Genomic DNA, 17,875 nt, shown 5'->3' with positions numbered 1-17,875 from the left:
CTAGTTGCCACGGCCCTCGATTTTTTGCACAACAGCAGTTCCAAGTTACTCACATGGCTTGTACATCCTGACAGCATGCTTGGTGGACCCATACACTTGATTCTTTTACTGTTACCTGCTTCCAGCTCTAAGAGCTTTGTTATTCAGCTGTATTTCCACTTCACCACAATGGAGGAGAATCACCAGCCTAATCACATCAATTAACTTTATTTGTTGTTGATTTCTGTGGAGATGATGCTATGTTACTATTGACTTTCTTTCAGAGCTGCTACCACAACTAGAAAATAAATGTTTACATGCTAAGCGTAGAGAAACATGTGCCTCCTCTCAACTGATTTAATCATCAATATCTGAATATTTTCTTTCCTAAGATTGGCATTTTTTAAAGTGCCCTGAAACCCAATTGCCTGCTAGGCAATAAAGCAAATTACTCCCATTTCTCAGCCAACTTTTTCAATTTTTCTGGAGTGTCATCACTGGAGCGGTCATAATTCCAAAAGGATACAGGAACATAGGGAAAGCAACTTGGCCCGATTATTTATCAGCTTCACCAGACGCCGCCTTGCCAAAACGTATTTTTGGGCAGTAGAAATTTTGTCTACCCCAGCTGGCATCACTGACTGACACAGCTATGGCAAGAAGAAAAGATGCACAAAGATTCAACATTATGTAGCAAACCAAAACAAAGTGTTAAAAGTCAAGAAAATACCCACAACAGCCTTGTAGAATTTTGTCTCCTGGGAAAGTTCTCTCTCTCTTCTTATCCTCCTCTCTCCCCACCCCAGTCACCACAAAAACAAATAAACCAAGTCCCACCCCACACTTTTCTGGCAAAATCTAAAGTGTTCCTTCAGGATCAAAACTATTATCAGTTCATGTTGATGGAACAGTGGTCACTTATCTTCAGTTCAATTATCCCTCCCCTCTGTAACCCAATCGCTTCATAGACTGATGGGAAACTCACACCTGTTTAATGTCTACTTATTTTGTCTGGCTGGCTAGTCACGAGACATCAGTGGTGACCAGTCTGATAAAGGTCAGCATGACATATACATTAAGAGTGACAGTAGTAATAGTTTCCAATATAATTCGCAGTAAATATCCACTCAGTACCCTCCACAAAGCTTAACCTGACATTTTTTCATCCTAATATAAATGACCGCTTCCATGGCCATTTAGTTCCCACTTCGTCAACTCCAACACACCCCGACAGTAAAAAGGAATAAGTATAAGATGGTCACAGCTCCATACTACAGTTATTTCTACATTTAGTTTAATTTACAGGCAACAGATACTTCTGACTGTTCATAATAAAGTCTACAGATTCTGTTACCTCCTTTATCTCATCTGGTGGGAGCTGCTCCACATTCTGTAGCTTGTTAACATTCTGACGGTGGCTATCATAGTAACTGAAGAAATCATTAGCATTCTGTTTCAGCAGATAGACAATGATGCCCAAGCCAGGCAAGCGCCAATATGGGACCACTGGTGCTTGTGTATCTAGGGGAGACCCCATCAAAGTTAAAACAAGTTCTCTCTGAAGCCCCCACAGCTATGCAGCTTATCCTCTACTGTTTGTCACCACCGTAGTGTCAAGGATATGTAAGTACTGGTAAACTTTATTTTGGATGTGTGGGCCACACTTATTACAAATGAGATATTAGGACAAAACTCAGTGATTTCATCTCTTGCTGACACATGGCAGGCAAGCAGACAGCTGTTAGCATTCAATTCCCCACATTTTCTTTTGTGATGAAACCTGATCATTTCTGCTTTGTGCAGAGCTCACATCCAGTCTCCCTCCCTGTTAATCAGCGGCAACAAAAAGAGCTTAACGGTGTATGCCCTACAAGGGGAAATTTCAACTATGGTGCAAATCATTATTTCAAGCCTGGGGCAGTAGGAGCACTGGAGCTATACGTTAGCCACAAAAGATTACTTCCGTGCTTTGCACAACAGCTCAGGGTTATTAAACCCTAGAATTTTGAAGTGTCCTCTGACAGCCATTCTGGGATGCTGAAAGGATAAACAAATGACTTCACATAAACCAAATCCATTTATCACTCAGGCTTTCCACCATAGATCACTCTCAATAGTAAACATGCTACCTATATTTTTTCACTGAACTAACTCAGGCTTCAAAGGTCTCCAAAAGCTAATTTTTACAGTAACAGTAATTCTACACCTTTTAAGATGGCTATTTAACAGGGGAAGAGGAGAATTCTTGAAAAACATGTTCTTACACATATAAGATAATTAAATGCAAAATAGAAGTCACTGGTTGGATCAAGGCATTGGTATCAGGACAACTTAGAGATAACAGTACCATTTCTTTCTAATAGCACTGCAAAATATTTACTGCCAAGAAAACTTTAATTTATGCTGTTGAGGTTTTGGCGTATTGTTTTAATACACTAAATTTTCCACCAGTCAATCTCATGCTACCCCCATCCCCCAATTTGTTGCAACTTGGCACAATTAACATCTCCAATAAGTTAGAAAAGGCACGTTGCACACATCATGAATGAGGTGTATTACCTGCTATCAGTCCAACTTTCACAATTCAGTCTCGGATACATACAAAACAAGTAAACCACAAACTCACCCTGACGGGGTCCATCTCGGTTAGTTGACTCTGACAGACTAGGAGTGAACAGACAAACTGTGTGCTGAAAGGTGGGGGCACACTGTAACATAAGTGACTGGCAGTACTCCATTACATTTGCACAGATCTACAGAAGAGGAATCACAGCAAGTCAATACAAGTAAGACTGATGAAATATTGGGTAGACAATTAACACTATTTTCAGAACTCTTCAAATTGCATACATCAGTATGACGACTAGAAATGGCTACAAATCACCCATGCCAGATATCTCACAATTCCCAACTGATGATTTTAGCAGTGCTGTGAAGATGTAACTTTGTTCCTCAATTTCCTCACCTGTTGCATGGCCAACTCAATCTCATCCCTCTTGCTCACTCTGTCTCCCTCAGCATTGTCATCTTGCAGTTTAAACTGATTGAGTCTGTCTGAACCTCCAAACCGACTTAGAAGTCCTAAGCACTGGCGCTGTGACAGGAAGCAAACTTTGGTGAGTGTCTCCACCAAAGAGTTAAAAAAATCCTTTGATATTTACAAGCAATAAAAATGATACATTTGATTAATAATAATCTTACAGCCCTCATTAACCCTTTACTATCCATTCTATAACAAAAGCAGATTAAGATACAAATAAAAGCATTTACATAAAATAAAATACAAATTAAGCATTTACATCACATGGGAGTAATTTTGTAAGCTAACCTTAAACTCATATTTACCTTAAAATGTTTAAATCACAAAGAATATAAGTTTACTTTTTGCCTGTCCTTAAATCAATTTGAAAGCAAATGGTACTTTTAGAGGGCCCCAATGGAACCCAATCTTAAATTTTGAGAAATTATCCCAATTCAGATATGTCCAGTTTAGTTAGCCCTGGTCTACACTAGGACTTTAGGTCGAATTTAGCAGCGTTAAATCGATGTAAACCTGCACCCGTCCACACGATGAAGCCCTTTATTTCGACTTAAAGGGCTCTTAAAATCGATTTCCTTACTCCACCCCTGACAAGTGGATTAGCGCTTAAATCGGCCTTGCCGGCTTGAATTTGGGGTACTGTGGACACAATTCGACGGTATTGGCCTCCGGGAGCTATCCCAGAGTGCTCCATTGTGACCGCTCTGGACAGCACTCTCAACTCAGATGCACTGGCCAGGTAGACAGGAAAAGAACCGCGAACTTTTGAATCTCATTTCCTGTTTGGCCAGCGTGGCAAGCCGCAGGTGACCATGCACAGCTCATCAGTAGAGGTGACCATGATGGAGTCCCAGAATCGCAAAAGAGCTCCAGCATGGATCGAACGGGAGGTATGGTATCTGATCGCTGTACGGGGAGAGGAATCCGTGCTATAAGAACTCCGTTCCCGTTTTCAAAATGCCAAAACCTTTGTCAAAATCTCCCAGGGCATTAAGGACAGAGGCCATAACAGGTACCCGAAACAGTGCCGCGTGAAACTTAAGGAGCTGAGGCAAGCCTACCAGAAAACCAGAGAGGCGAACGCCTGCTCCACGTCAGAGCCCCAAACATGCCGCTTCTGTGATGAGCTGCATGCCATTTTAGGGGGTTCAGCCACCACTACCCCAGCCATGTTGTTTGACTCCTTCAATGGAGATGGAGGCAACACAGAAGCAGGTTTTGGGGACGAGGAAGATGAGGAGGAGGAGGTTGTAGATAGCTCACAGCAAGCAAGCGGAGAAACCGGTTTTCCCGACAGCCAGGAACTGTTTCTCACCCTGGACCTGGAGCCAGTACCCCCCGAACCCACCCAAGGCTGCTTCCTGGACCCAGCAGGCGGAGAAGGGACCTCCGGTGAGTGTACCTTTTAAAATACTATACATGGTTTAAAAGCAAGCATGTGAAAGGATTACTTCGCCCTGGCATTCACGGCTCTCCTGGATGTACTCCCAAAGCCTTTGCAAAAGATTTCTGGGGAGGGCAGCCTTATTGCGTCCTTCATGGTAGGACACTTTACCTTTCCAGGCCAGTAACACGTACTCAGGAATCATTGTACAACAAAGCATTGCAGTGTATGTTTGCTGGCATTCAAACAACATCCGTTCTTTATCTCTCTGTGTTATCCTCAGGAGAGTGAGATATCATTCATGGTCACCTGGTTGAAATAGGGTGCTTTTCTTCAGGGGACACTCAGAGGAGCCCGTTCCTGCTGGGCTGTTTACCTGTGGCTGAACAGAAATGTTCCCTGCTGTTAGCCACGGGGAGGGTTGAGGGGGTAGCCACGCGGTAGGGGAGGCAAAATGCGACCTTGTAACGAAAGAACATGTGCTATGTATGTAATGTTAACAGCAAGGTTTACCCTGAAAGAGTGTAGCCACTGTTTTATAAAATGTGTCTTTTTAAATACCGCTGTCCCTTTTTTTTTCTCCACCACTTGCATGTGTTTCAATGATCACAGGATCTTCTCCTTCCCAGAGGCTAGTGAAGATTAGAAAGAAAAAAAAACGCACTCGTGATGAAATGTTCTCTGAGCTCATGCTGTCCTCCCACATTGACAGAGCACAGACGAATGCGTGGAGGCAAATAATGTCACAGTGCAGGAAAGCACAAAATGACGGGGAGGAGAGGTGGCGGGCTGAAGACAGGGCTGAAGCTCAAATGTGGTGGCAGCATGATGAGAGGAGGCAGGATTCAATGCTGAGGCTACTGCAGGACCAAACCAGTATGCTCCAGTGTATGGTTGAGCTGCAGCAAAGGCAGCTGGAGCACAGACTGCCACTGCTGCCCCTCTGTAACCAACCGCCCTCCTCCCCAAGTTCCATAGCCTCCACACCCAGACGCCCAAGAACGCGGTGGGGGGGCCACCGGCCAACCAGCCACTCCACCACAGAGGACTGCCCAAAAAAAAAGAAGGCTGGCATTCAATAAATTTTAAAGTTGTAAACTTTTAAAGTGCTGTGTGGCATTTTCCTTCCCTCCTCCACCACCCCTCCTGGACTACCTTGGAAGTCATCCCCCTATTTGTGTGATGAATGAATAAAGAATGCATGAATGTGAAGCAACAATGACTTTATTGCCTCTGCAAGCAGTGATTAAAGGGAGGAGGGGAGGGTGGTTAGCTTGCAGGGAAGTAGAGTGAACCAAGGGGCGGGGGGTTTCATCAAGGAGAAACAAAGAACTTTCACACCGTAGCCTGGCCAGTCATGAAACTGGTTTTCAAAGCTTCTCTGATGCATACCGTGCCCTCCTGTGCTCTTCTAACCGCCTTGGTGTCTGGCTGCGCGTAACCAGCAGACAGGCCATTTGCCTCAACCTCCCACCCTGCCATAAACGTCTCCCCCTTACTCTCACAGATATTGTGGAGCACACAGCAAGCAGTAGTAACAGTGGGAATACTGGTTTCGCTGAGGTCTAAGCGAGTCAGTAAACTGCGCCAGCGCGCCTTTAAACGTCCAAATGCACATTCTACCACCATTCTTCACTTGCTCAGCTTGTAGTTGAACAGCTCCTGACTACTGTCCAGGCTGCCTGTGTATGGCTTCATGAGCCATGGCATTAAGGGGTAGGCTGGGTCCCCAAGGATAACTATAGGCATTTCAACATCCCCAACAGTTATTTTCTGGTCTGGGAATAAAGTCCCTTCCTGCAGCTTTTGAAACAGACCAGAGTTCCTGAAGATGCGAGCGTCATGTACCTTTCCCAGCCATCCCACGTTGATGTTGGTGAAACATCCCTTGTGATCCACCAGAGCTTGCAGCACTATTGAAAAGTACCCCTTGCAGTTTATGTACTCGGCGGCTTGGTGCTCCGGTGCCAAGATAGGGATATGGGTTCCGTCTATGGCCCCACCTCAGTTAGGGAATCCCATTGCAGCAAAGCCATCCACTATGACCTGCACATTTCCCAGGGTCACTACCCTTGATATCAGCAGATCTTTGATTGCGTGGGCTACTTGCATCACAGCAGCCCCAACAGTAGATTTGCCCATTCCAAATTGATTCCCAACTGACCGGTAGCTGTCTGGCGTTGCAAGCTTCCACAGGGCTATCGCCACTCGCTTCTCGACTGTGAGGGCTGCTCTCATCTTGGTATTCATGCGCTTCAGGGCAGGGGAAAGCAAGTCACAAAGTTCCATGGAAGTGCCCCTACGCATGCGAAAGTTTCACAGCCACTGGGAATCGTCCCAGACCTGCAACACTATGCGGTCCCACCAGTCTGTGCTTGTTTCCCGAGCCCAGAATCGGTGTTCCACAGCATGAACCTGCCCCATTAGCACCATGATGCATGCATTGGCAGGGCCCATGCTTTCAGAGAAATCTGTGTCCATGTCCTGATCACTCACGTGACCGTGCTGACGTCGCCTCCTCACCCGGTATCGCTCTGCCAGGTTCTGGTGCTGCATATACTGCTGGATAATGCGTGTGGTGTTTAATGTGCTCCTAATTGCCAAAGTGAGCTAAGCGGCCTCCATGCTTGCCTTGGTATGGCATCCGCACAGAAAAAAGGAGCGGAACGACTGTCTGCCGTTGCTCTGATGGTGGGAGGGGTGACTGATGACACGGCTTACTGGGTTGGCTTCAGGGAGCTAAAATCAACAAAGGGGGTGGCTTTACATCAAGGAGTATTTCAGGCAGGACTTCACGGAGGGTTCCAATAAGAAATGGTGCACCTAAGTTATTGTTCTTATTGGAACAATGAGGTTAGTCTGGCCTCTGATTGATACATGGCTAGATTTACCTCGCTGCACCTTCTCTGTGAGTGACTGCAGTGTGACCAAGAGGGATGAGTCCCCTAGACAGGGGAGGGGGGGAAGCAAATGAGTACAAAACAAATCTGGTCTATTTCTTGTTTTGATCCACTCCATCTATCTTTTACATCTTTGGCTGGCAGCAGACGGTGCAGAAGGACTGCATGCCACCCACATCTCATGGCTGCCTGGCAGAAGATGATGCAATAGGACTGCTAGCAATCCGTATTGCCTGACTGCTCACCATAAGACGGTTCAATAGGACTGACTGCAGGACTAAAGAGAATGACCTGGTCGAGTCACTCCAAATTTAGTCCCTGCGCCCATGTCTGCTCAGGCGCTCCTGGCCGACGTGGACATGACCAGGACGGCTTGGACATGACCAGGACGGCTACCAGTCGTACTGTACCGTCTGCTGCCACAAGGCAAGGGCTTGATGCTGCTGTGTAGCAATGCAGTACCACGTCTGCCAGCACCCAGGAGACATACGGTGACGGTTACCTGAGCGGGCTCCATGCTTGCCGTGGTATGGCGCCTGCACAGGTAACTCAGGAAAAAAGGCACGAAACGATTGTCTACCTTTTCTTTCATGGAGGGAGGGAGGGAACGGGGGCCTGACAATATGTACCCAGAACCACCCGCGACAATGTTTTAGCCCCATCAGGCATTGGGATCTCAACCCAGAATTCCAATGGGCAGCGGAGACTGCGGGAACTGTGGGATAGCTACCCACAGTGCAACACTCCGGAAGTCGATGCTAGCCTCGGTACTGTGGAAGCACTCCGCCGAGTTAATGCACTTAATGCACTGAGAGCATTTTCTGTGGGGACACACACACTCAAATATATAAAACCGATTTCTAAAAAACCAACTTCTATAAATTCGACCTAATTTCGTAGTGTAGACATACCCTTAGACTGTATCCTCCAGTATGTCACCTGAAAACACACTGGAGATAAATGTCTTCAAACTCTCCTCATGTTTTCAGTTTCCTGAAAAAGGCCCAATGTCACCAAACTGTGTTGGTTTATATAAGAACAGACAACACTGGATTGTGATTAGCACCAACCATTTACAAATTCTAAAATGAAGATTAGACGAGAAGATACTAAACCGTGTAAATTTGAATTAACCAACCATTCCAAGTCAAATACACTGTACATTGCATGGTCTGACAGGACGGCAGTAATAACTACCCACCAGGATGGTTGTGTTCTTAGTTTAAGTAGGGCTATTATGATCACCAAATATACCTCAAACACTGAACCAGTTCCACATGGCAATTATTAAAATACACCTTAGAAATACTTATTGCTAAATACTTTTGGGGGGAGGGAGGTGTAGAGAGAAAAATAATTAAGTCTTCTTTTCTTACTTGATGACCACAGCGGCATATGGGCTAGAATACAGTACTTCCTGTCTTTTCACTCAATTTGTTATAAGCATATTATTCAGGCCACCCAATTTTTAAATTAATAAAGAAATTGAATTGCACAAAACAGGAACCCTTTCTCTGGTTTTCCAGGGGGACTCATGCTGAGGGATGCAGAACTTGAGCACTTAGTCCCATCAGTACTACAGCAGCTGCTTACTGCTTGCTAGCCCACTTTTGGCTCATCTATGGAGTAGCAATAATCAGGGTTCAAGAGAACACATTATCTTACTCTCCTGTCCAAAAGCATTTGGTGTGGCAGCCTCTTTATACAATTAGGTGAGAAAGAAGTAGTTCCTACTAGTGGAAGAAAGCAGTACAACAGCAAGGCTTCAGAGCAGAAAGTAGGGTGTGAACCCTGGATATGGGACTGTCGTTATGGATTCTAATCAAGACCTGCTGCCCTGCACCATATATCTGGTTTCTCCTTAAAAGGGACAAGGAAAGAAATAAGACATTGGGTGTGTCAGACACATCAACAGGTGGAGCTGAGCATGTCTTTGTGGTGAAAGTGGAATACTTCTGAATTACTTCATTTTGGTATTGGTCTCAAATCCCTCCTCTTTCTTCACATGTAGTAGATGAATCCTACAGATCTCTGCAGGCTCGACTGTAAAATGAAAGTCTCTAACCTAACTTTCCTTTTGTCAAAGTCTTCAATTCTTTTTTATTTTATTTTATTTTTTTTTGCTGGGGGAGGGGAGGAGATAAGATTCTCAATTCTTAGTTAGAGAGTAACAGATATTCGTTCTATGAGAACTGGTACAAAATTAGGATGCAATTCTCATTTAAATATGAAATTCCAAACAGACATGAGACTAAAACATAAAACTCAGTTACCTGAAATCGTCCTATATGCCCTTGTAGCTCCATTTGTGTCCCTTCGTTAATATCGATATCGAATTCACCTAACACACCTAATGAAACAGACATGAGAGGATACAATACCTGGGTGTTTTTTCTTTTAATTAAAAACACTTATGGTTTAGTATTTTACATTTAACTAATAGAGCTGGTCAGAAAACGTCCATCAAAATGAAATTTTGACAAAACTTTTGCACAAACATTTTTGTGAAGAATGTGTTCAGATCTAGCTGTAGCTACTAGGATATATACGATTATGTAATAACATTATTTATTGAGTAATACTATATGCATTTTTTAAAATAAAGTTTTGGGGTGAATTTCAGCACTTATGAAAAAAATGAAGCCTTGGCAAAGAACTGGCAGTTGTTGTGCTAGTCTTTCCACATAGCTAAACCAATAAACTTCAGTTATGACCTACAGCACTGTACGGCCATTGTAATTCTAGTCATAGGCCCCTCGTGAGGAAACACTGCCAATCATGACTAAACATAGTATGGTGAATTTGGGAGGAGCCCAAATATGTCCACAAGGGTGGTCTAGAGAGGACCACCAAACCCAGCACAATAGTGAATAGATACTTTCATGAAGGTAGATCCTCAGAGAGAGGAGGTTAGTGCACTAACCTACAGTATCGCCCCCCCAAAAAAAACTTTATAAATAAAAATGTAGGAAACATTAATTACCACCAACTAGGAAAAAAACTAGATTATTTTAGGCAAATAAGTTCCTGTGCCTCAGTTTTCTCAGTTGTAAAGTGGACTGGCTGAACAATCCCCTTGTATCTACCTCCCAATTGCATTGTGAAGATGAATTGTAGTAGGCTAATATTAGAACACTGAAAGCACTGTAGAAGTATTAGGTATTATTATGCAAATGCAGCAGAAAAGTCAAGCCTACATCAACATATTGTGGATTCCACATCCACTGCCAACCCACCATTCTTTGCCTCAAGAATAATTATTTCCCATGTCTCTTTCCAAAGCCATACATTCCAATAAGATACAATTTTTAACAGATTTTCCATGATGCATTTTATTCCTTTGAGAGTACATCAAAAGAATCAAGCTTATGTGACTAAGTCAGACAAGTATAACAAAATTGGATTTTTTGCGATTTAAGATATAACCCTACCAGGCAGAGCTGCTTTGCTGATTATTCCTGTCAGAAAGGCTAGTTCCTGAAGTGATCCTGCACTGACATCTTGACACCGCAAGATTGCCTGAATAGTATCTGAATGGGATATTAGAAACTGCAAAACCTAAACCACAGAAAGGGGGAAGGAAAACATGAGTGATGAAAAAATTGAATAGTAATCTAATAAATAAAATCAGAATTATTACTTTAAGAACTTCAGTGCAATTTCTCATATTGGTGAGAACATTATAAAGAAAATGTTACTGACAGAACAAATATTATACATAATCTGGCAGCAAACAGGATATCATCAGCCAATGTTGGACACCGAAAGATCATTCTTGGCCTCTTAGCTTACCTGTCCAGCTGCCTGCAGATGTTGTGCCATGCTGGATGTGAGGATCACCTGGCACAGCTGGAGGGCTGGGAGAAGAATCTGGCGATAGCGCTCCACAGGAGCAGGAATGAAGACAGGCGGATCTCTCATTCCAAACATTCTGAAGAGATTTAAGATGAAAGGTATCAATAGTTGAAGGAAACTGGAGGCTACAAAAACAGTTTACAAGCACCCGAAAGGGTACGGAAACATCACAGTACTCAATAATAGCTTCTTAGTTAAGGCTGTTAGCTTTCCAGTATAAGGCCAATTTCACACAGATCCCTTTTTAACTTCCTCAGAAAGCTGCTTTAGATCTGACGTTTCCCATGCATTCTCTAGCTAGAAGACAATGTTTCTTTGCAAATGTCCAGATTAATCAGATGGACTTGGTCTAGAAACAGCAGATTTGTTTTCCTCAGTTGTCCTCAGTGAAAACAAGCGGCTTCAGAAACACTCCTTTCAGGTTCCAACAGAGCATGTAAACTCCAGCTGATATATTTAGACCTCAGTGCTTACTGAAACCCCCCTATGCCCCCCCCACCTTTTTTTTTTTTTACGTTTCTAGTTCTTTTTGTTGCAAAGATTGCCTTGGAAATGTAAAGTGAGTATCAGGGTTGGAAATTAGTCAAGATGTTTTTTCCTAAACATACAAGTTACTCCTTTTCTTCCCCCAGCCACCTCACAACCAAAAGTTGCACATTGTGTCCCCACCCCAACAGATACTGGCCATCTGAGCTTCTGCTCCTGGTTGCTAGCACCTTAAAAATAATTAGACATACAAACTTTCTGCTGAGAAAGTTAGGCAGTGTTTAGGTTACTCTAATTAACCAATTTAACAACACTGTACAACTCCATGGAGTTCACAGAATCACAGAATATCAGGGTTGGGAGGGACCTCAGGAGGTCATCTAGTCCAACCCCCTGCTCAAAGCAGGACCAATCCCCAATTTTTGTCCCAGATCCCTAAATGGCCCCCTCAAAGATTGAACTCACAACCCTGTGTTTAGCAGGCCAATGCTCAAACCACTGAGCTATCCCTCCCCCAAAGTTCTGTGTCACATATTACAAATATCATGAAACAACTTGGAAATTAAATTTACTCCAATATTATATGTTCTGTGTGTTCTTAGAGGAAGGAAGAAGAGAATGCATCAAACACAGGCTCTTACCACCACCTTCAAACCACCTCCAATCCCTCAAAAATTAAGTCTATAATATATAGAAAAATGGTTTAAACAACACTAATTTTCGCTGCTGTAGATTTCAGCAACTTCAGCTCTAAACTAGCAGAACCTAATTTATGTTTAAAAAATTCTGGACCACTTTCCACAGAATCAGATAAGCAAGAGGGCTTTATATCCTGGAGCCAACTGGAAAGTACCATAATTTACCCCTTTATGCCTGATAAACCGGAATTTTCCATGCCAATAAGACAGCTTGAATTTAGCTACTGAAAAGTTAAACAGAGAAAACATTTTTAACACAAGGATGAAAGACTGCAAAAGTCAGTGATTTTCGCATCCTCCAAGAATGGGTTTTATGGTCTAGCACTCAGTTAAAGGACCAATTCCATGGACACCTACCCCTGATGATGTGTCTCTGGTCGCATGTCATATACCTGACACTGTGCAAGCCTCACAATCACTCCAGACCTCAGCAACTCTAATGCCCCCTGTTGGATTTTAGCCACTCTGGTCAAGAATGCCTAGAATATAGAAGAGAACAGAGAAAAAACAGTCATGCAAACTTACAGTGAGACTCCATTTATAGGTTTCAGAGTGGTAGCTGTGTTAGTCTGTATCAGCAAAAAGAATGAGGAGTACTTGTGGCACCTTAGAGACTAACAAATTTATCTGGGCATAAGCTTTCATGGGCTAAAACCCACTTCATCAGATGCATGCAGTGGAAAATACAGTAGACAGACAGACAGACAGACAGAGAACATGAAAAAATGGGGGTTGCCATACCAGTTGACAAGAAGGTGTGAGTAACAGTAGCGGAAAAATTAGCAGGTGGAAATAGTCACATCAGCCACACCATCAGGGGCTCATTCACCTGCACATCTACCAATGTGATATATGCCATCATGTGCCAGCAATGCCCCTCTGCCATGTACATTGGCCAAACCGGACAGTCTTTATGCAAAAGAATAAATGGACACAAATCAGACATCAAGAATTGTAACATTCAAAAACCAGTCGGAGAACACTTCAACCTCCCTGGACACTCAATCACAGACCTAAAAGTCACAATTCTTCAACAAAAAAAACTTCAAAAACAGACTCCAATGAAAAACTGCAGAACTGGAATTAATTTGCAAACTGGACACCATTAAATTAGGCTTGAATAAAGACTGGGAGTGGATGGGTCATTACACAAACTAAAAACTATTTCCACCTGCTAATTTTTCCCCTACTGTTACTCACACCTTCTTGTCAACTGTTTGAAATAGGCCATCCTGATTATCACTACAAAAGGTTTTTTTATTTTTTTCCTCCTGCTGATAATAGCCCACCTTAATTGATTAGTCTCATTAGAGTTGGTATGGCAACCCCCTTTTTTCCCCATGTTCTCTCTCTCTCATTTCTATTCCTACTGTATTTTCCACTGCATGCATCTGATGAAGTGGGTTTTAGCCCACGAAAGCTTACGCCCAAATAAATAAGTTAGTCTCTAAGGTGCTACAAGCACTCCATTTATATTAATGTTCTTGCCTTCCTTGCTTTCAACAGTATCCCAAAACATATCTATTGTATGCAGAACAACTTTTGCTGTTGTTGAAAATACCATAAATTGAAAACATATTGACGAAACAGAAAGGCCCATATGGTTTTTAAATATGTCATCTGTTAATTGGACACGCACTCTTATCAAGAACGTGAAGCTCAAGAAAGCAACTTTCGTTTGTGAAGAAAACAGTCCCGGGTGAGCTCTTACCATTTTCGATTCATAGGTGTAAAGAGCTTTAAGTAAAGGAGGTTGAGGCGTGAGTAAGCTCTGAAGAGTGAAGTCATCATCTGCTAGGCTATCCACAAGCACCTTCAGGTAGCCACTGTTGGAGAGATACAAGAGCCATTGCTGCTGCTTGTCTACTGAGACAATGCGATCAAGTAAAGCCAGAGCTAGCATCTAAAAATAATAAACAAAAAAATAATTAAATCAATTAGCCAGAATGCTGAGATTTCTAATACATGCCTCGAGACAGGCAACATGCTTATATACTGAAATTCACACCTTATTTTGGTCCATTGTTTGTAGAAACCTCTTAACAAAACTGAATATATTTTTTCCCCACACACTAACCTGTTCTTTTATTTGGAAGTTATTGCACCATCTAGTTCGTGGGGTTTTAATACAGAGAAAACCAACTTGACTCCCTTTGTTGTTTACGGCTCTATCTAGCAAAACTAATACTTAGAATATCTTCAAAATGCTTCCAAACACTATAGGGACACTTATCTACTTGAAAATAATATTTGTTGTTTTTTGTTTTTTTTAAGTCTACTCTTGTTACAAGTAGCATATAACCTCACTATATCTGAAAAATAAGTGAAAACATTTTCTCTCTTCAGTTTCTTTACTGGCACATTTGACAAAACTACCTGTCTTGTCATTTTCACTCCTTCCCCTGGATCTTTCATACAGCAAGAGGAGAAAGAGAAATGTTTTAAAAAATTGAAAATACGATGGTATAAATCACTAAGTTAGGACAATGAAATACCTGAAGCTATCTTTAAACACAGTTTTTGAAAATGATGAAGTCCCTGTGAGGATTTTATTCACATTTTATAAGTAAGGAAACAGACACAAGGAAATCAAGAGATTTGCCCAAGATCAAACAGCAGATCAATATCAGATCTAGACATGGGATTCAGCAAGTCCTAGCTTCCAGTCCTGTGCTTTGTCCTCTAGACCATACTACCTCTGCAACAGCATTAACAATGGCCCTGCTTCTGCACAGCTAGCAGGGTGAGTTCACACATTGCTTTGAGCTGTAGCTCACGAAAGCTTATGCTCAAATAAATTGGTTAGCCTCTAAGGTGCCACAAGTACTCCTTTTCTTTTTGCGAATACAGACTAACACGGCTGTTACTCTGAAACATACCAAAATAATGTTTTTTTATAAAAATATATCTAAATTGTCGAGTGATTTTTTATTTCAGTAGATATTTGTAATACTCACCAAATTACAATTTAAAAAAATTATCAAATGTTCACCGAAATAGTTGAAAAGCATCCCTTAAAAAACAACTTTAGGCTACAAGGGAATAGATTCATTTACCCGGCCTATCTCATGGCCATCACAGGCATCTCTGCAGACCACCTCCATGAGGGCAGCACCATAGCTTTCAATAATTGCCATGTTTTCTCGCTGCAGTTTACTGAATGCATCTTCTGGAGCTGTCAGACGTTCCCACATTGTTTTCTTGGCTATAAAAAAAGTGAGAAAAATAGAATTAAAGGAGATGCAGAAGAATGAAGTGGTTTGATGCAGCAAAACAGAAGCCACTTCTTTCAGGACATTAAAGTAGTCATAATCTATACATAATCTCAGTAACGGGGGGGGGGGGGGGGAGAAGCGCGCTGCTGAAGTGACAAGGTTCCTGTACAAATATATTTGGTCCTAAAATCAGTTACTCTGGCCAGAACATCCAAGTAGGGGGTGTGTGTGTATACATGTATGTATATCTCCCCTCCCCTCAGATGGTCTGGTCAGGAAAACTTACTGTAGGATAAAATACATATACATGCATAGGAGCTGGAACTAGGGGCATGGGGGTGGGGGGGTGCCTGGCTTGAAGTGGTTTCCATTATATACAGAATTTACAGTTTGGTTCAATGGCTCACAGCACCCCCACTATAAAAATTGTTCCAGCACCCCTGTACACATGCAAACTCTTTCAACTGAACCTAAAAACTTCAACTGAGATCAAAGCAATCAATCTTAAGGGAAGCAAACAAGATGCATCCAGTGGAAAATAGTTATGTCCAAAGCAATCAATAAACTGTAAAGGAACTGTAACAATTTTACTGACACTTTCAATCACTGCAATTCCCAGCACTAATAAAATCATAGTGGTGGTAGTCTGAATGACCAGGTATAAGAACGAAGCTTGATTTCTGATCCTGATCCCTTGCTCCGAGATTCAGCAGTGGCTAGGAATATTGAAGAGGCAAAGAATTCAGCCCTTAGACAGAAAGAGTGTGGCTGGCACCAGTAGCCCTGCTGATTGCTTAAGGAGCAGTCTTGATTAGCTTTGAAAATGAGTTCCTTTCAAGTCATCTTCAGCTAGAGGAAAAAAAGCAGCACCAAAGAGCAGTAAGAGGTTCCTGTAGTTCCAAATGAAACATTGAGAGAGTACATAAGCGGGAGTGCACAGAAGGTTTTCCAATAGCTTCCAACAATGTTAACAAATTTAATAAATTTCCAACAGGCCCTGAGACCTTTCACAGATTTGTAATTATGGTTCACTCCTCGTTAAACGGACACCGAATAACAAATCACATATTTTAGTCCTTGATATCAGGAAATCCAAAGCTCATGGTACAGAATACATTTTGAATGAATACTTAGAAATGGCCGTTGACAATTCTCTGTCCCGACTTAATTCTAACACAGTGGGATAACAAACAGCACTGGGTTTGATACACAATTGGTCATCTTTTTCTCAAAACACAATTGTATCCTACCTGCTTCTAAGGTGTCTGGTTCATCTGGTCTCTGGGCAATCTGTAAGTAATAAAGCAGTGATCCATACAGATGTGTTCTCACTCGTTGGAATCCACCACCTGGTCATAAGAAACAGTTATTTTTAACAGGGAACAAATTGGTATAAGTGAAATTATTATTCTATTAATACCATCTGGACCCCCCACTTAATTTATCTTCGCAGTGCTAGTGCTGGCAGTAGCAAAACAAATGAAAAATTACGTTTTCTTATACGAGAGCTTTGCCTTTGGCGTACCGATCCAGGGTTACGAGAATGAGTTTAGCAAAGCAAGGTCTTGTCTGATAAGCTATAACCACTGCAATATTCAATCCCCTTTTATACATACACACTACATAGCCCTCCACCTCAACGGTTCTGATTTTCAGGATAGCATGCTAAGTAACTGTCTCCTCAGAGTAACACAACTTACAGGATGTCTATACAGGTAACTCTGAAAGGTGCACCTGTATTAATGCCATAAAGAAGTTCAATCAAAGTTCACAGTGCATTTATGCAGTCTTGGCATGTTAGAATCCACTCACAGACAGTGCAATTATTTTATGCTTTTAACGGCATACCTGTTTTCAAAATGAAATCCAATAGTTTTTTTAAGATGATATGGAGGGAAGAGTCACCAATGGAAGCAAAACCCACAGATATGCCCTCTGAACCAGGTGATGATGTGAAAGAACCATCCAGCATCAGGACATACTGGGAGTGTCCAGGTACAGGGACTGCAAGTGGCCGCTTTTGCTCAGTGCGCACAGACTGGCTAAGGTGGGCAGTGAGGGTAAACACAGCCCCTGCCACCACTGGCATTAACTCCTGAGCTGCATCATCATCTAGAATCTTAAGAGGACGGGTGGGGGGAAAAAGAGAACATGTTTGATTTCAGGAGGTACCAGACCACTTATTCAGCTGCCCATATCTACATAATTTCTGCAAGCAAAAGGAACGCATCTTAATGTTACGTTATTTGACATTTTTATTTCATTAAATTAGAAATAGAAGATTTTCTATATAAAATAAATCAATATCTGAACACGGT

General features: G+C 42.2%; 1 protein-coding gene across 5 annotated transcripts in view; it reads right to left on the bottom strand.

The window, feature by feature from the left end:
* NUP205 (nucleoporin 205) overlaps positions 1–17,875 on the bottom strand; it is a 76,239-nt gene that overhangs the window by 3,538 nt on the left and 54,826 nt on the right. For 2 of the 5 annotated variants that reach the window (XM_073327392.1, XM_073327395.1), the window contains 12 exons: positions 17,406–17,676; positions 16,808–16,906; positions 15,399–15,547; positions 14,054–14,245; positions 12,700–12,821; positions 11,096–11,234; positions 10,735–10,861; positions 9,577–9,653; positions 2,945–3,103; positions 2,606–2,732; positions 1,334–1,500; positions 506–629 (listed from right to left, as the gene is read on the bottom strand). In XM_073327392.1, the coding sequence (XP_073183493.1) occupies positions 506–629; positions 1,334–1,500; positions 2,606–2,732; positions 2,945–3,103; positions 9,577–9,653; positions 10,735–10,861; positions 11,096–11,234; positions 12,700–12,821; positions 14,054–14,245; positions 15,399–15,547; positions 16,808–16,906; positions 17,406–17,676 (1,753 nt within the window). The remainder of the gene's footprint in view (positions 1–505; positions 630–1,333; positions 1,501–2,605; positions 2,733–2,944; positions 3,104–9,576; positions 9,654–10,734; positions 10,862–11,095; positions 11,235–12,699; positions 12,822–14,053; positions 14,246–15,398; positions 15,548–16,807; positions 16,907–17,405; positions 17,677–17,875) is intronic. The other 3 variants (XM_073327393.1, XM_073327396.1, XM_073327394.1) reach the window with 3 other exon arrangements.

This window comes from Lepidochelys kempii, chromosome 1 (genome assembly GCF_965140265.1).
Source record: "Lepidochelys kempii isolate rLepKem1 chromosome 1, rLepKem1.hap2, whole genome shotgun sequence".
Taxonomy (NCBI): Eukaryota; Metazoa; Chordata; order Testudines; family Cheloniidae; genus Lepidochelys; species Lepidochelys kempii.
This window is presented reverse-complemented; position numbering and strand designations above follow the sequence as displayed.